The sequence below is a fragment of the Sebastes fasciatus genome, chromosome 1, assembly GCF_043250625.1.
Source record: "Sebastes fasciatus isolate fSebFas1 chromosome 1, fSebFas1.pri, whole genome shotgun sequence".
Classification (NCBI taxonomy): Eukaryota; Metazoa; Chordata; class Actinopteri; order Perciformes; family Sebastidae; genus Sebastes; species Sebastes fasciatus.
In genome coordinates, this window is record NC_133795.1 from 33712264 (window position 1) to 33732155 (window position 19892).

A 19892-nucleotide genomic window follows, 5' to 3' on the forward strand; every position below is an offset into this window, starting at 1 on the left:
TTTTATTTTGAAAACCGGGGGGATAGATGGAGGACACCCTATCACTGTGGTGTTGAGCTTTACTCTGCATGGTTGTTACATTGGAAAGAGTGGGAGAGAGAAAAAGGAGCAAATGTGCGGCGGTGGAGAGGGAGGGAGGACAGCAGCGAGTGCGCAAACAGGCAGCAGCAGCAGGCGGGCACATCAGCAGCAGCAGCAGCAGCAGCAGAGCATCTTCCTCATTCTGGTCTCCAGTGTCTTCTTCAGCTGCCAGTCCTCTCTGTGCGTCCCTGACTGAGGTTGATCCACTGCCCGGCTGAAGTGTGCAGAAGCCTCCTCCACCAACCCATCACCACCAACACACACTTTCTCTCCGGGTTATTCTTAGCTCAGCCGCCGAGAGAGAGAGAGACTGTGTCCTTCCGGTCCTCCTTCTCTCTCTCTTATTTATTTATCCTCAGTTTCTTGAATATTTCATGGAAAATGGCGATCTGCGCGCAGTCGTACGGTATCTTCTGCCTCTTCACAATGCAAACTGTACTTATCATATGCGTCTCCACGCCGACAGACGGGACCCACCTCTTCCCACAACACTACACGTAAGTACCCTGCATCGTTTTGGGGGTGATAAACCTGGATGCGGAGTGGAGGAACCAGGAACTAGGACAGGTGGCCCCACCGAGCCGCCTGCACATGATGCACATGCAGCTCCGTTTACCTCCGTGCTGCTGCTGCTGCTGTCCATGATGTTCAAACAACAGGAGACGCAGTTTCCTGTCTCTTGATGCTACGTTATGAATGTCTGCTCTCATAATGTTGTTGTTGTTTGTGTGCAGCAGCAGCAGCAGCAGCAACAGCAGCATTTAATACCCAAAAGCCTTATCCAATCTGTCATCTGTCATTGCTCCTATGCAGAGGGTAGTTTAGTTTATTTATCGACTACACTTTTACATTTTAATAATTTATTTATTTATTGTGTTGAGTTGAATTGTGCTACTTATTTTGTATTGTAATTTCTACCTTTATTTCTTTTCTTAAAGCTGACTCTAGAGTGTAAACTGCTCAGAATTACAATGTACCTATATATAGGTGCAAATGGCAAATACAACTCTTGAATCTTGAATCTTGAATATGGTCAACACAGCTACAGTTTAATACCCAAAAGCCTTATTCAATCTGTCATAGTCAGCTGTAGGGAGAATGCACAGGTGCCATGTAGGTGAATAAACCAAGCGAGCAAGAATTCATTAGGACATCCATATGGGGATAGAAATAAAATGATCATAATAATAATAACAGTGGATGTGTTGTTTTGCTGTCGCTCCATGGGGTGGGAGAATATCCCATTTACGCATGATGATGGATAGGCTGAGCTATACAGTGAGGCTAGACTAAAAAAAAGTCCTCCACTGGATCCTGCTGCACACGCACCGTGGAAATACTCCTCTATATCCCACAGCAGCAACAGCAGGATATACACTGGTGTTTTATAACAGGATGATTCTGATTCAGAGACTAAACCAATTAGTTAATACGCGTGATAGCTTCTTCCATGGTCTCATGGTGAACCTTCAGGTGAAAGTCCCTGCAGCTCAGATCGTTTCTCACACAAACTCCCAAAACTATACATGACTCAGTACGGAGGACAAATGGAGCATCATTTTTGTTGTTGTTGTTGTTGTTGCAGTGAACAGTCTTGTAGAAATGTTTATAGTTGAAATGTATAGACGCAGTTGAGGCCAGTATGGCAGTGTGTTGCTTTATCCAGGTGACCTCATGCAGGCACAGAAAGCTGAGCATAGCTGTGTGTGGAAACTATAGTGTTGGACTTTTCCAGTGTCCACCTGTTGGGGAAATAGTTTTTTGTGATAATATTATACATTTTAAAGCGCAGTTTCTTCTAAAATGTGACAATTTCACCTTGGATGACACACGGAGGCAGACTGAAACATATAACGTCTGCACACGCAGCAGTTTACCAGCTTTGTGACTCCCAACTATTCAAACAATTAGCCCTTTTTTTTTTTTAAAGTGACCTTTGCTTCTTTTGGAATTACATTTTCACATTTTTCAGTCCAGTATTAAACCCAGTGAAGCCAGAGTCCCTCATCCTAGTCTATACGTGATGATGACGTGATGATCTGATGTGAACATGATGCAGCCTGTAGTGGTGATTAGTCAACCAGGTTCACAGAAATGAAGAATCTTACATGATTTCCTCCCTGAGGCATCCTCTGGGTGATCGCTTTGTTATTCCTGAATGCCAAGGTGACTTTCACAGGAAAATCACTTATCTTATATTAGGCCTACTGTTGATTGACTTAAAAGGACAATTAGCTGCATCATTGATTAAGTTAAGCACCATAAAGAAAAGGGGTTTGTCTGGATGGATTTGCGAACAAATTCACGTGGATTTTAAAAATTATATTTATTGTATTTGAATATCTATTTTATAAATCTACACCTGTATTCAATGATTAAAATGCATTGTTTATAATCTTGCAGCAATATCTCCTCTCCAAATACACCTAATGTTTTTCAGAAGTACTTCGATTATTTGTTGTAACTATGCTTGAATACAGTTACTGTTTTAATAAAACCGGGTTAATCTCATTAGATGAGATAAATAGTGTCGGTCTGGTAACCTACGTTATATTCAGGCATCTCTGGGGTTTTAAAAACTGGGTTTTGTGTCACCCACATCTTGTGCTATTTGCCAGTTGTTGCCAGCTACCTAATTGAGGTGTATGGGGAGCGGCTGTGGCCGTCCATCAGGTGTATATGCCTGACACACACACACGCACACGCACACACACACACACACACACAAACCAGTTGCAGCTTGTGTGTGTTGGAGGTCTAGCTGAGGAAATGTGTGCATAAGAGAGGGCAGAATGTCCTATAGCTCATTTTTACAGCAGTGCTTAGAAAATGTGCATTTTCTACACATTGACACCTAAAAGCCTGGTCTAATTTTTCGCAGTGTACGTGTGTGTGTGTGTGTGTGTGTGTGTGTGTGTGTGTGTGTGTGTGTGTGTGTGTGTGTGTGTGTGTGTGTGTGTGTGTGTGTGTGTGTGTGTGTGTGTGTAGACGAATAAGGTGTTTGCATGGGGGAAATTATTTCCACATTTCTAAATTATGTGGAGGAAACCTGTTTCGATAACTGCTATCTAAATGTACAATCTTCTTCAGGAATGCAAAATATCATCACTTAGCTGAGTCTACATTATATGAAACTCAGAGCAATTTCTTCCAAATGTTGTTGTTTGCACACATACGAAAATAGTCCACCTTTTGCCCTTAAAGATATTTCGGCGTCGCTCTTGGAATGATGAGATCCATTGCAGCAGAACGAACGTGGTGGCGGTGTGTGTGGCTGACACACAGGTCGTCCATCCAAACTCATTTCGTCACATTTTCCCCGTAATGTTTCTCTAACATAAATCATAATACACAGAAAAAACAAAAGATGCCAAATAGCAAAGATGTTATATACTACATCAGACTACAAAGAGCCAGAGAGCATCGGTCGGCTTTCATGTAGTGCCCATTGACAACTCCTCTGTTTTTAAGAGAGATCATAGCTTCAGTGAACATCAGGCCTCAGTAGTGCAGATAATTTACCTAAGAAGCGTCTCCTGATATCTCTCTAGTTGGTACTGAATGGAGAGTTCTGCACATTTGGGACTGTCGAGTATTGTTTTCCTTTGATTTACAATTAGTCCGACATAGATCTCAAGTCATCATACAACATTTTACAGATGTTGTTGGGTCAACTTAATGTGATCTTGCCTGATGCAAGTCAGTTGTGTTAAGGTCGACTTCTTGCTGCCTGTCACTGGATCATGGATATTAAGTCTGCATATTTAAGTATGTCATCAGACGGCGTTTTCACTGTAATGAAATCAATTTAGAAAATGGAAACAGCAGGAAGGAGGAGTGACGAGGCTAATGTGTGCAGGTGTGTCTGTACAGCTGGTGCATGTTTGGATGTAATCATTTTATCGTGATATGGAACTGAATATCGTCTGAGTATTTTGTTATCACGATATTGTGATACAGTTTAAAGGATGATGTTAATGGAGTCAATAGTCCACCTTTTGCCCTTCACGATATTTCAGCGTTGCACTTGGATCCATTGCATCAGAATGAACGAATGACGGTGTGTCGCTGACAACGCAGGGCGTCCATCCAAACGTATTTTCTTAACTGTCTTTGACAGGGGTGGGGCAACATGGGGAAAATTAATATTGCCGTAACTATCACTTTTTATTATCTTTAATGATACCTTTTGATATTATTTAAGTATTCAATATCACATGGGGAAATGTTTAACTCATATTTATCTAATTAAGACAAATACAGGTTTTCTGTTAAAGTTACTATGAGGAACTTTTATGAAATGGTCTCAATTAATTACTGATGCCTCTATATCAGTGCTTCTCAAACTTTTTTTCTGGGGACCAACTTTTTTAGAAAGGACAAATCCTTGCGACCCAATTCGCGATAGGCCTTATCAATAAATCGTGAGAAGAGTGAATTTGTGCATAAATGAACGTTCCTGACCATTTTTACTTCCATTTCCTCATCGCCTTATATTATCTTGGAATACGTAAATCAGCCATTTCGAAGAGACATACATTTGATAAATCCCAACTCTGTTTTATGCATGCAATACAAACATGTTAAATACTTTATAAAAGAGACCCAATAAATGCATTTAGGTGGAGTTAACAGGCTCTAGTCTTTTTCCTCTCATCAGTAAAAGAAACAGAATAAACGCTATCCTTTCATATTAGATCCAATGTTATGAGCAGGCCACAATTATCAGAACAATACAAACATTCAGGCTGCGTCATGTGGCTCAGAGGTGTACTGCGGATATAAATGTTGAATAAAACACAATGGAAGAAATTCTGCAAATTTATATGACGACCCTAATAAAATGTCTTGCGACCCACCTGTGGGTCCCGACCCAGTCTTTGGGAACGACTGCTCTATATGACCTACATAAGTAAAGAAGACCATCAGCGAGAAGATTGGCTATTTCATTATAGTTATTGTTAATGCTTGTAATCGGTTCCACTAGGTCTTATTCCGCGCAAAATCTGACAAAATCCTGCATGGTCACCAGAAACTCCTTGAGCTCAAACTCCAGCGGGGCCTCCCGACCAGCCCGGTGGAGAGCCCAGCACCAGCGATTCTTCCTCCGGCCAGGACCAGAGCTTCGCCCACGCTGCTGGAGACCCAGGCCGTATTGCTGGGCACGCTGGAGGGAAGGGAGGCACGGGGAGACCAGAACTAGGACCGCCTGGGGCAGACTGTCAGACCCTGCTGCAGTAAAATGAGAGGTTTTCTAAACGGACTCTGGCGCTCAGAAACACTACCGCTTTTGTCCACAGGGACCGCCAAAATCAACACAAAATGAAAGTTCCTCGTAGTAACTTGAATAAAAAAACAAACTGTCAGCCTGCTTGGCCATGAAGTCCACATTATAATCAATATCATCCACACATAAAAAGTGTAAATCAAATATTTCATGAATACAGTAAAAAGCCAATTCAGTGTTTAAGATTGCCCAGCTCTATGGTATATGTGTATTTACATACACTTACAATATGAGACATAACATGATCCTCTTATTGCATGTCATTCTGTCAAAGCTGTGTGTCTGTGTGTATATATATTTATACATACACACACACAGTATGTGTGTATGTAGACTAATGAAGTTGCGTAAGAAGTCTGCCTGGCTTGGGGCAGAGGTATTGTCCCTCACTGTTAGTATCACTACGTCGTCCTCGGCTCTGCTCTCACTGTAAGCTTGTTTTCATTTCATATCGAGGTGACCTTTTCATAGTCGGCGGCCTCTCCCCAGCGGTCCCGCTCTGCACCATCCTTTTGGAGGCCCTCTTGCTTGCTCTTAATCTCGTCCCCTATAAACACAGCCAGTGCGCCTGGCGTGTTTGCTCTGCTGTTACTCTCCTGATGAGGCCCGCTCCGGCTTTGTGATTATGGCGAGCGCTGTCACTACTTGGCAGATTTGTGCAAATTTAATAAATCTGTCTTCCCTCTTGTCTTCTGAGCCAATCTGACATTTAAAGATGACATTTGTTTCAGTCATCATATTAAAAGACAAACGACTGTGTTGTGTTGTTGATGCTAGTGATTAGCTATCTGCAGGCTGCTGAAAGGAAAAGGTTGGCATGGAGTCAGTGGTTGGCTCGCAAACGCATTACAGAATGTATTCATCTGATTGCTGGAAGATAAGCTTTCATAATGTTTTTTTGAGTAGAGAATTTCTCGTTGGCCATGCATGTGGATTGTTCAGCTTGTATCCAGGTTGGCAGGTTAGCCCCTGCTGCTTTAAAATGATCTAGTGAAAATCTTGATCCATTAAGTCATTTGTTGCTTGCTGGGAGATATACAGTGATGAGCTTGAGCCGTTTGATCTCTTAATTCCAAACTTGGCTCCGTCTAACGGAGATCAGCTCCTGCTTAGGGTGCATTTCTGTCAGACCTGAGTAGTTTTATTGCAGAGCCGCTGATCCCAGCCGAGCCAAGACAGGCACGTTCGCTACCGGTCCTGCCAGGGCCGACCAGATATATGCAAGATGTGATGGGGAGGGAAGCTGCTGATGATTAACCCAGACATTAGGAGAGGTTGGACAGGGACGCGTCCAGATAGGGATCTGGAATGGGGGGAGAGTACTGTATGGCAGTTTGACAACAGAAAAGAGAGATATACAAAGATGGGGAGTGACTCTTTCTGACACTGTCTTACAAACACACTCACTCACATCCACTGACAAGAGAAATGAATGATGATGACATGCTCAGGTGATAATGTCGAGTGATGCAGATTGAAAATGTCTAATTTAATTTTTTCCAGAATGATTCACTGGGCCGGACGCATCGAGAAGGAGCTGGAAAAGGTTCTGCAGCACGTCACCGGGACTCAGCAGATGAGATCGGTAAGTTGACGTCATGCTCGCATGTGACGCAGCGCTTTTTTCCTGCATTATTAATCAGTAAGATTTCACTGGGCGAGGTTGTACGACATAAGCTCCCAAGTGCGTTTGTATGAGCACTGCAAAAAATGTTGATCTTTTAAAGATAGTTTTACTGTAGTCTCTAAGATAATTTTACTCTGAGATAAATTTACTTTTTCCCCACTAATCAGTTATATTTTCAAGAATTATTTTTCAAGAGTCAGATTTCACTCCTGGATTGACCTTCCTTAATCAAGATCCTGTGAAATCAGTGTTTTAAAGTGAAGATACACTGGGGGAAAAAAAGTGAAATTATTTCAACAAATTAACAAAATGTTTTCACTTGTTTTCAGAAGCATGAGATTTTAATGATATAAAATCACATTTAGCAGAATATGGTGTTTTGGTAGTTTGTGTCATCGTCCTCGCATGAGGCTGTGTGTAGCACGTGTCTGTCTTGTGGTAGAGCAGATGGTTGAGCAGAGTGTGATTGACACTGTTTCATCATATGTCTGCCGTGTGCGCATGTTCGCCGTGCTTCCAGGGTTTGTAATGCACCCTGAGATAAATGCTTCATTATTGCTGTATGGGTGAGTGTGATTCATCCAGCCGGTGCGGTGCCTGTGGCAGCTTTAATGCTAGCAGTAACAGTGGTTAGTAACAGTGACGGCTGTTAGTGTGGTGTGGCGACGTTGATGGATCCCAGAGAGGAGGAAGTGAGTTGACAGTGATGGCGTAAAGGTTAGTGACCAGTAGTGGGTATCAAGAAGACGCTCAGACTACATGATAGAGAGAGGTTGATTTTTAGCACTCATCCAGTGTAAACCGCACATAACAGACAATGTTTACCCATCAAAATATTTGCCTTTCGCAGTTTGTACAAATATGTTTTCAGTATTCCCACTGAGCAATGTGGATTTCTAAACGGCATTAGACTTCTGTAATAATGTTACTCATGGTTATGGTTTCAAGGTGAAAGCATATTGTTGCTGTCTGATAAATATTCTATGAAACTATAGAAAAACAATCTTGATTTGAGCTTGGTGACGATGCATTTTTTGAGGGTTTCTGAAAGAGTTTTCAGAGCCAAAGAGGAAGGAGCATTTTCTCAACTCCTAAAGAAGTATGTCATCCTTCTATTTATCTGAAACTTAGACAAAATCACTAAACTTCGAGAGGCAGTGTTTACACCAAAAGATCACAACATTTTTCCCTCTTCCTTTTAGGGATGCACCGATTCGACTTTTTCAGTCCCGATACCGATAGCGATACCTGGGCTTTGGGTATCGACCGATACCGAGTACCGAGTACAGATCCGATACCAGTGTTTAGTTAATAAGCTGTATGCCTCACTGTGTGGAAGTGACTGGGATCATTCTTTTATGTGTAAGGCAACATCAGGCTTGACTTAAACATTGTTTTCTTGACTTTCTAAAAAAAAAAAAAAAAATGTAACAAATAAATACATAGATATAGATTTACTGAATTTATATTTATGATTAAAATAATAAATCATACACCAAAAATTTGGTAAAAAATATTCAAAATAAATAGGAATTACATTTCAAGTGTAAACATTTTTAATGCAGCAACAAATTGGTCAAAACTTAAACAGGAATTCTTATTCCAGTATATAATATATACAGTATATAAACAGAGAATTGATTTGAATAGATCGGCCCCATTGTCACCGTTACCCGATCCAGCTGTTTGAGTCAGTATCGGCCCGATTTCCGATCAGTATCGGTGCATCCCTACTCCTTTACTCCTATATTACTATTTTTTACTTTTTACTGAATATACAATATGATGCAACCATAGAAAAAAAATAGGAGTAGAACAGTAGTACAAAAGAAAATGGTGATTGTTGTTTGTTGTTATGGTGACAACAGAACACACGTCAGTGGAGCTGTAAAGTACGCAGCTCTGGAATTGGCTGGCTGGCTAGTTAGCTTGTCTGGAGCGGAGGGAACGTCAGACCCAGTGCTGCTGCTGGCCACCAGCCGGCTCATTTCCTGTAACCAGTGTAGCATTAAAGCGTGGCGGAATTAGCAAACTAGCTAACTACCCACCTGTCCGCTAATGCTACACTGCGTTACAGAAAATGAGCCAAACAAAGTTGTCACTCATGTGTCGATAGCAATGTGCTTTCCTCCAAGAGTGTGTGGATGAAGCATTATGTTGTCAAATTTGACTCATTTACTCTGGCTCTTTATTCTTCGTAATGTTACTACTCCATTGCTCGTTTGAGTCGTTACTGCTAAACCTCACCTCAGGTAGTCCGCGACTTGCCGTAAGTTGGTTTAGTTTATACGGAAGTTAGCCCGCTACAACGGTCGCAATGGCAACGGTACACATAAACATTGACGCCGTTCTGACAATCCTGCTACGTTGATTTGAATGGGAATGTCTGTTCTTATCTTATTCTATTGGATGCAATTCATTGTGCATGCAGACTTTGGTGGTGATACTATTCATATTTAAGGGCCGCATGATTATTTATCCTGATTATTATTATTATTTTTTTTAATTTTCATTCATCTGCTGATTCTTTTTTTGATAAACTGATTCATCATGTGGTCTATAAAATGTTAGAAAATAGTGAAAAAAAGTCCATCACAATTTCATAAAGCCCCGGCTGCTTGCCATCAAATTGCTTGTTTTCTCTGACAGCAGCAACAGTCCAAAACCAAAAGATATCGACTCTTCTATCACATAAGACAAAGAAAAGTAGCAGATCCTCACAAACGAGGAGCTGGAACAGGGAAATGTTTGGTGTTTTTGCTTGGAAAAAAAGGAGTTGCTCATACATTCCTGTCAGTCGCCTGATTGTTTAGCTGAGTAATTGTTTCTGTGCTGTGGTATTTAGAGTGATATACTGTATGTGCGGTTTCAATATGTTATAGTGTCTCTTGACTGCTTGTTGTAAAACTTGGACATAGCTGAATAAATCCCGAGCTTAATGAGACCGAGGGTTGAGATGTGATGTTGACGTGACGTTAAGTTTTGTGGATTTAAACTAATGGAGGCTACATGTTGCTGAAGTTTTCTCTGTGGGCCAAACCCAGTGAAGCCAGTCTCTGTAAAAATATTACGCCCATCCCAGTTATATCTTGTGTAGGATTCCCATATGGCTGTGTGTGCTGGTCTGACAGTGTGCACAGAGCGGGTGTGAGAGAACATTTATCATGGCCCCAAACAGGAGTCGTCACAGGGTGTGCTAAATGGCCCAGCATGCTTAGAAAAGCCATTTTCTAAATGGATGCCTCTCTCTATACGTGTGTCTGATAGAAATCTTCCCAGGGCTATGCCGGCTGGTAACAAGATTGCCTCCCTCTGCGCCCCCTTCCTCTTCATGCGCAGTTTATTCTCGCAGACAAAAAAAAAATGTAAAGCGTGTGCAAATTATTTTTGAGTTTGTCTTACATGGAAAGAGACAAGGAAGTAAAGTTGAATATAATGTGGTCCGTTCAGTTCCTCCCGGTGGAGATTTATATTTTTTCTGACAAGCGAGGTAGCGGGTGAAAGAGACAGAAAGGCCGAGACAGGGCAGCACGAAAATAGCTGAATATGTTTGGAATCGGTCAACATGAGAAACAACAGCGTTGCGCAATGTTTTGATGTGTTTGTGCATACTGTGATTTTCAAGTGTCTCCAAAAATAGAAAGTGATTTAAATGTTTTAAAATCACATCGTAATATACTTCTGCCCAGGTTAAGATGTTATTCTTCCCCGGGGGGAGTGAAAAAGGAAGATGGAGGCTGAGTGATGTATCGGAGGAGTTGGAAGTTTCGAATGGAAGACTGTGGAGCGCGGATAGACAAGTAGAGTGGGCGGCTTTTAGAGCGGAGGAGGAGGGGGGTTTTCAGAGAGAGAAAGGATGAAGAATGGCTTGACAATTGAGATGGATGTTCAGGCGGTTTTGTGTGTATATTTAGAGTCAAACTACTTAAGATGGATGAAATGATAGAGGGGAAGGACGAGAATTGGTACATTTAAATGTGAGCAGACGAATGCTGTTTATAGTTCTTATCCTCCTCTTTATCCTGCGTGCTGCTGTGTTTGATGTGTTACAGTATGTGGTGATGAGAGGCGGCGGTGGACACTGGCATTGTTTCCATATCCTCGGGCTTTTTCAGAACACTTTTAATAGGCACACACGAGCAGTGCGCCTTCACCCACATACTGTCATTATAGCGATTTGATGGTTTATCAGAGATACAGGCAGATAATATTATTATCTACATATTTAGACACCAGGTGGACACATGTTCACTGTACTCATATACCTGTGGTGGAACAAGTATTCAGATAGTAAAAGTAGCAGATCTTTAATGTCTTACTTAAGTAAAAGTACAGAGGTATTATCAGCTAAATATACTTAAAGTATCAAAAGTGAAACTGCTCGTTCTGGAGCAGAACAGCCTCTGTAACTGATAAATAATTATAATGACATTATTGGATTACTTTGCAAGTAGCATTTTACTGTTGTAGCTGGTCAAATGGAGCTAGTTTTACCTTTATACAGTTGGGTGGTTAGTGTAGTGGTTCTCAACCTAGGGGTCAGGCCCCCATCATTGGGTCACAAGATAAATCTGAAGGGTCATGTGATGATTAGTGCGGTAGGAAAGAAGAAGAAAAAGGTTCTGCTACACAAATTGTGTATTCAGTTTTTGGACTTTTCTCGAATCTTTCTCTTTTGTAAAATAGTTGACCTCTTTGGGCCATGAACAGTTATTTAAATGAAACGATCTCAGACAGTTTAAAGGGGAAATATCTTTTTGGTGGAACTGCTAAAAAACTCTTGGACATCTGAAGCATGACAAGGAGCCCCAATTAGATTTGGTTTCTTTGTAAGGACTCATAAGCCAAAAAGGTTGGAACCTCTGGTTAATATTTAACAGTACGTTGTATTTTAGAGTACGAACATGTCGTCGGTGTGGAAGTTCTTCAGCGTGAGTGAAGAAGACATAAAGCTGCAATTTGCCAAAAACTGTATGTCCAAAATAAGCCGTAGAGGCACAACCTTAAAAACTTTTGGACCTACTAACTTTCCCGGACTCTTATCATATTGTAATTCATTCCTATGCATGCTGCTCAGAGTAATCACAGTGACCGGCTCGTCTGCCGACAGCACGGTGTCTCTCCCACGCGCGGTCCTGCTTATAACGGAATTAACAGCTTGCGTTAACGAAGGTTGCATTGACTTGCATTATAATACGTTCAAGCTCTATTCAGTAGAAAAGTGGGCGAAGTTGGGCGAAGGCAAATTATAACGCTATCATGATGTGTTCATATGTAATCTTCAAATTTAGTTTTGGCGAGAAAATTTAATAAATACAGTTGTTTGAAAGAGATGTTTTTACAGCTAAATAAAAAAGATAATAGAGAGAGAAATATGACCTGTTTAACTCCCTAACACTAACACTAGCTCTAAGCAGCTTATAATATATAATTAGAACTACTAATGCAAAAATGTTGTTTTAATCAAAGTCAGTATTTAGATAAAATACAAGCATGTATTTCCTAATCATTTGAATTGTGTATTTTTATACAAATAACAACTATAGATGACATTAACAGTAACAAAGAGTAACAGAATTAGAATTCGTTGATGGTTTACGCTGACTTCGGGATGGTTGAAATTATTTTTCGGGATTTGTTTCGGGGCGGTGATAAAAATAAAAAGTTAATCTGGAGCCTTGCTGTCAATTATAGTTCTTAGAAAGAAAATCGGAAATTGGCAACAATTAGAATCGGCAGGTCAGACTTTTAAAAAAATCAGAAATCGGAATAAAATTTTAGTGCATCTCTAAACTTAAGTGCAGTGCTTGTGAATCTACTTAGTTACTTTCCACCACCACACTTGCAAATTGGCACAGAGTCACAGCTTCAATTTAGCAAACCTCTTAAACGGCGATGCCATGAAACATATGTTGAACTCTTTCAAATTCATTTCAATAAGAAGAGTCTAATCAGCATGAATAATTTAGCCTGGTGCACATGACTGCTCCTGAACCCCTCGGTCGGTTCAGCCTGGCACTTTACAACTCTGCACTCCGAGGATCTGTCTGCCACGCCTCCACGCCCTCTCCTCCTCCTGCTGCTGTTTGCTGCTCTTGATTACTGGAAACCTGAGAGCGACGCACATCCTGATCAATATACCCACACATGGAAGCAGGGCGGATAGACAGAGTGCCAATTAATGGGTGTGGGATTGATCCAGTTTTCATTTGAGCTTGAACCTTTTACTTGAACAAGTATGTTTTTTGCTGTATTCCCTTTCCTTTTGCCCTTCACTCTGTGTGTCTATCTTTGTGCTGTGTGGTCAACACTACATCAGTCGGCCCGCTGACCTCATGCTGGCTGCAGGTTTATCTCAGTTCAACACAGACCGTCTTGCCTCTAGTGCTTCCAGTGTACGTGTGCATGCTTGCGAATGTGTGTGTGTGCGGGAAGTCTTCTTTTTTTTTGACGTTAACATCACTGAAGCCTCTGGTTCATATTTGATCTGCACAGGTTTGCTTTTATGACTTGAGGGAGATGTTGTATGCAGGCTGAACACAATGCCAAATGTCTTCTGCAAACCTCCTGCTTTCTAGAAAAAGAAGACAGCCGGCCCCAACAAACACATATCTCTATAAAGTGCACTGGTGGATTTACTCACTATCGCTGACTACAGAAATTTCCAATAATCTGTCTCAAATGCCCAGCGCTATACTAGACATCACCCCTGCTCTCACTCCACAACCCCCCTCCTCATTTTGTAAAAGCTGATGTCAGCCCCCACCCCCCTCCCTCTCACGACGGACGATGATGTGAGGCCTGATCAGTGCCATTTGTTTCTTGATTTAATGGCTCCTTCTGCCTGTAGACGGTGTGCAGGGAGAGTTGAAGGTCCCTCCTCCCACCATGAGAAGTTCCCTTTAAAGGAGAGAGAGAGAGAGCTCCCCTCTCAGCTCTCCTCCCTCCCCTCCCCTCCTCTCGCCTCCCCTCCATCTTCTGGCCTGGACCTTACACAACAGCAGCTTGTTATCTGGCTGTGTGAAACATCACAGGCTATTTCTGCAGGATAGATAGTTTACTCTCCGGCTCCGGTTTTCTCTCCTGCCGGCTCGTTTTAAGTATCACTCAGTCATTGTGTTAGCACGCATCAATACACACCTCGGTTTACTCTTATTGAGGTCTTTGTGTTAACATTAATGAATAAATAATTACTGCTATTTTAACACATTTACAACAGCAGCAAACCCAGCACAGCCTTTGAGCCTTTAGGAACTCAAAGATTTACATGTTCTGACTTTTTTCAACTCCAGCACTAAGCTGAGCTGTTTCCACTCTACCCATACCTATTAGGGATATCACAGTACCAGAAATTTAGTAGCTGATACCAATACCAGTGAAATGACACAATTCTCGATACCATTTTGATACCGATACAGTAAAAAACAAAAGTAAAACAATAAATCCCATGGACTTCAACATACACTCCTTTATCACCGTTTACATACTGTAGGAAATTAAACAGGTCAGAATTCCCATAATATATATTTTTTTATTGCTGTGAAAACATCTCTGTCAAACAGCAAGTTTTTTGACAATAAATACATTTTACAAGCTTACATTTGAACACACCATGATAACGTTATAACGTACCTTTCCCTAATACTCATTTTTACGGAATAGAGCCTGAATGCATCATAATGTAATGATACCTTCCATTAACGTTAGCTGTTCGCTCCGTGCAGGATTGTACTGCTAACCGGCTGCTAACAGCTAACGTTAACTAGCTCTCACCCTGACGATTTCAACACAGATTTGTTGTTCGCAAGTAGTAGTATTATCAGAGAAAGAATAGTGAGTTTACTGCGTCCCAAACACATTTTCTATCATCCCTGGGATGACAGGATGCCCTGACGGTACCCGCGGTACTGTAGAAAAATGAGTACTGTCAGTTTTCAGAATTTTGGCATCGACTTGGTACCGAAGTATTGGTTCTTGTGACATCTCTAGTACCTAGTAATTGTTTTTTTCTGAAAATGATATTTGCATGTGTCACCTTTTACAATTTGTTGTTGATCATGTGCACTGGAAGCACTTGATGTACCACTCCTGAAGCAGAATAGAAACTATACACACTTCAATTATAACAGATTCAAATTTGTCAAATTCTGTAATTATTTGCTTGGCGGATAAAAAAACAGGTTTAGGGCTAGGTATTGTTTTGAGGGAAAAAAGGGGAGGTTTGTTACTGATAGCCTACAAACAAATATACACTTTTTTGATATCCCACTTTCATTTAACAAAATAGGTAAAAGTTCTCAAATGTTAAATATTGTTTAAGCACAAACAGTCGTACAAAAATCTTGCTTACTACCTTGTAGTAAACAAGATCATGAATCTGACCAGACATTTGATTCCAGCTTTCAATACTCAGTGCTGAGTTCAGACCGAAAACAGCCATGTGTTACAACAATGCAAGAAGCTGCGTGGTTGGGTTGTGGGTTGCTTCAGGGACTGGTAAGACGATGATATACCATCCAGGAAGTTCAGTTTGAGTAATAGATTGATGCATTTGAAGGCTTATCAGACACCAACACACTGACTTAACTGAATATTATAAGGAAGGATTTTACTGCTCCGGAAAAAACGACCAATTACTTAGATTGTGAGGTAAACATTAGAAATATGTTGTTCATGTTAGAAAGTAATCTACCAGGAAAGTGTGCTTGTATTTATTTGATTGACCTACACAGCTTCCTCCCAGATAACATCTCTTTTTTTTCAGGAAAAACATGAGCCAGGTTCACTTTACTTGCCAGATGACCGGGTGTTCTTTGCCCTCTGCTTGGGCACAACCACCGTGTGGCACCATTCAAATGAATGAGGGAGCTACGTTGTTTTTTTCATGCAGTGCCAAAGTTGGTCTGTATGCGGCCGAAGGGGCAGGTACCAAAAACATCCTGAAGTTCAGCTCTAATCATGATACATGCTAATTAGAAATAAATTGTACAGCCTTGTTTATCTATCCATTTATGTATCCTTGTGGGTGTTCGGCCCAATTTTTAAACCTGGCTACATTCCCATTCAGACATCCCATGTGCCATTCCTAGGATAGGGGGTCATCGGGGTTACACATCATTGCCACAAAAGCTTAGACATGGTCCGTTAGCGAAACACTTTTTTATTTAGTTTGGAACCCTTGTGTATCACCCTTTTGTGTTTCTGTGCCAACTCTAGCATTTACTGTGTATTTACCCCAAACAAAAACAAAAATAAAACACCCAACAAACAACTGTGGACATTAGAGGCACATAAAACCAGTAGCGAGCTGAACGTTAAGCAGCGTGAGAGCTGGTCAGCACCTTTACTCTCAGGCTCAGACTCCCCTGGGCTGACAGGAGAACAGAAAGCCACACTAACGCACACTATTTATTTTCCTGCCTTTTTATTGGTTTTCTGACACAGGGGAAGGTTACAAGGATTCCTCAGCTCGCCGGCTTGATGGCCTGGCACTGGTTGGCGGTGTTTATATAAATGAAAATACATATATCTGCAGAGTGCAGCCCTGCATGCAGATATCCCGGGGTTGGTGTTAGAAGGAATTACTTGAAATAGATTTGCAGTAAAAATGTGACAGTTTAGAAAAACTAAACCAGATTATATAGTGTCGTTGCTCTGTACAGTTTCATATTCAGTTTTTTTAATTTTGTAACCATAATCACTGCTGATATTTTACATGTAGAGAAAGTTGTTGTTGTGGTGCTGAACCATTGCAAAACCTCCAGAATTTTAACATTTAAATTGAATTTGACCTGAAAATGCTACTCTTATTCTGACGTGTATTTCAAATCAATCCTTCACCAGTTATTTATGTTGATATGATTCTGTTAAACCTGCAGTAAGCAGAATATTTTTGACATCATTGGGCAAAAATCCCATAATAACCTTTCAGCATATTGTAATTAAAGTACTCTGAGAGAAAACTAGACTTCTGCACCTCCTCATAGCTCTGTTTTCAGGCTTTAAATAATCTAGACTGTGACGGGAGATTTTGGCCAATCACAGGTCATTTCAGAGAGAGAGCGTTCCTATTGGCTGTTCATTCAACGGAGGCAGCTCAAACTAGGCAGCGCTGATCAAATATGAATCAATATTCTGTTATTGTAATGCCTATTTCTCTCCTCAAATGTTTTCAGAAACATCTTGTAGTGAAATAGGCATTACAGTAACATAATATTGATTCATATTTGATCAGCGCTGCCTAGTTTGACCGTTTGATCGGAGTTCGCGAGTGATTGACAGCTGCTCATAGACGTCAGGCTCCAGCTCGGCTCTGATTGGTTGTTTTCCTCCGGTTGTGAAATCTTGCAGATGCCATTAGGAGCACCAGAGGACACAGAGGCACATGTTTTTTGTTCAGATTACCTGTCTCATGCACTGCTGTCAGGATATAGTGACCGTTTTATGAAAATCTGTTTTTTAATCATATTTGCTCCAATTCTACCCACTGCTGCTTTAATTAAGTAATATGTGATGTTTTATTTTGAAATTGTCAGCAGATATGTCAGTTCCTAGATATCTCTGCCTTGAAACAAAAGTGTTTTGTTTTTTACCTTCAGGTTTTAATTGCTCAGTCTCAGAGTAAAGCCAGCTGACTGAAATCAATAATGAAGGCTTTGAAGACACAGTGGTGCATGCTGCATGTGCAGAGTTTTACATCTTCCCTGGACACATTTAAAAAGCATCTTACAGTACACCACAGTGTATGTGCTTGTTGATTCCAATGCAGTGAATTACCAGGATGGAGCTGTAAAAGCCCACTGGGGGAAAACAAGCCCTTTAGTGTCAGCACAGAACAAACAGAGACGGTCGGAGTGTCTGAACCTCGCTGACATCCACTGTGGTGCATTTGAGGGCTGCGTTTGTCTCACTAATTGTTTGCCTGATGAATTCAGGGAAAACAAAAAGCAGATGCATTCATACTACTAGTTTTCTGGGGAGAAAAGAAGGCCTTGCACTTCTTTTAAAGGAAGACAATATAGCATTATGTGTCAAAATAGGATTAGAGGTCTGCTAAAGCTCCAGCCCTGTCAGAGGAGGATGCTTTATTTTGCCTACGCTGCAAATCTTTTCTCCTTGTCTCCGTCTCTCAACACTATTATTTGCAGTGTGTGCGCGCATCCTTGTGTAATTTTCAGCCCCGTCTTCTGTTTGATGTTTCAGAGAGCGCTCGTGACGTGTCTTTGGTACTATCTGTGCTTGACAGAGAGAAAAAAAGCGGGTACAGTTCCCTGAGTGGGTTGCAGTGGTAATGTAGAGTGGCGTGATGCCCTAGAAAATTCCAGGTGTGAAGTGCTTTATTCATTCCGCTGCAGAGGGAGTGCTTCTCTATGTGTGAAGTGGTAGGTGCAGCGTTTATTTTCCATTGTGAACCAAAAATGTATTTGTTTCTTTTACAGCTGTCTGTGTGTGTGTGTGTGTGCATGTGAGAGCGTTTGGGTGCGCTGAAGTCTCAGAGGTTTTGTCCTCCTCTTCTTCTCTTCCTCCTCCACCTGCACTAGTCTGTGATTGATTGGTCACAGTTCTGAATAACTTGAATTGGCTCGCCTCAGCAGTGGGTGGTTCTCAAACGCCAAGGTACTGTGGAAGTCCTCAAAAGCTTTTTTAATTTCTGATCATGTAGGCAGTAAGGACTCTCCATCTGAGAGGGGTCTTCAGAAGTGCTACCTACATCTTTTTAATTCTGCAGATCGTAGTGTTTCCTGCCTTGTTCTCTGTAAAACCTGGAAGAGAAGCTCCCCCTCTCTGCTCGGTCTATCCACCCTCTTCTTTGGCTTCCAACTAGACTCACTCTCATCTCCGCCTCTGGCCCTTTTCCCAGGGCTTCGTTGTTTGATGGGATTTGTGCTCCGCCACTACAATCGCTGCGTTACACATATACTCATGCATGTGTATTCATGCACGCACATATTTGCAAACACATACGATTCATCCATTAAGTGTTCCAACCCTGTCTTCTACAAATGACATTTGTCATCCCACTAATTTTTTAACAGCAAATACGTTTTGAGAAAAATGTATTGCCAGCTGAATTACAATTTAATAAGCTTAACGAGGAAACGAAAGTATCAGCCTCGTTGCTAAATGTTCACACTGAAAGTGTGTGTAAAATGCAACTAAAGCATGATGAATGTGTTCATGATAATGTTTTAGCACTTGATTAAGGTTGGGGGAAATGCTGTGGTCTTGGTTTAACTTTGAAAAATTCAAAAGTGAGTTGAAGCACGAGACAGGACCAGTTCATTTTATTAACCTTCAATAGAAACCATGATCTTCCCCACCCTTAACCAGAGTGCTCTTGTTTTCTGAACCTAACCACACACAGGGCTCAGGATGTGAACTCAGGTGTCAAAGTCCTGTGGTTTGAACACCAGCCGTCCCTCAACTGCCTGCCTACAAATTTTGTGTGGTACAAAATAGTAGCACTTACTTTACTCTAAAAAACAGTGAACATACAGTAATCCAGGCATCAACTAGGTTTCTCTCAAAACATATTTGGCCAAACAAATTACTAGTATATGACAGGGCTGCACAATTAATCAAGATTTTATAAAAATCACAATATGGCCTACTGCAATTTTCAAATCGCAGGAGGCGCAATATTTGTTAAAGGCGACATGTGTGTCAAAATACCATTTTAAGTTAAATATTGTGATGCTGCAGAGATGTCCTGGCCTCCACATCATATTTCACAGACTTAAGAAAACATCTTTGTTTGGTACCGATCCCATTTTTATGTTTTTCACTGAAAATGAGAATTATGACGTAAAAATGACCATTCCCTCTGATATCACAAATCATATCGCAATATCAGAATAATCACAATTATATATATTTTTCGAAATTGTTCATCCCTCG

General features: G+C 41.1%; 1 protein-coding gene across 4 annotated transcripts in view; it reads left to right on the top strand.

Moving 5' to 3' along the window:
* Nucleotides 1-19892, top strand: part of LOC141773060 (voltage-dependent calcium channel subunit alpha-2/delta-2-like) — a 174815-nt gene continuing 154923 nt past the window's right edge. For all 4 annotated transcript variants that reach the window (XM_074644714.1, XM_074644723.1, XM_074644729.1 and 1 more), the window contains exons 1-2: nt 1-578; nt 6872-6953. In XM_074644714.1, coding sequence (XP_074500815.1) covers nt 463-578; nt 6872-6953 — 198 coding nt within the window. In that variant the 5' untranslated portion in view covers nt 1-462. The remainder of the gene's footprint in view (nt 579-6871; nt 6954-19892) is intronic.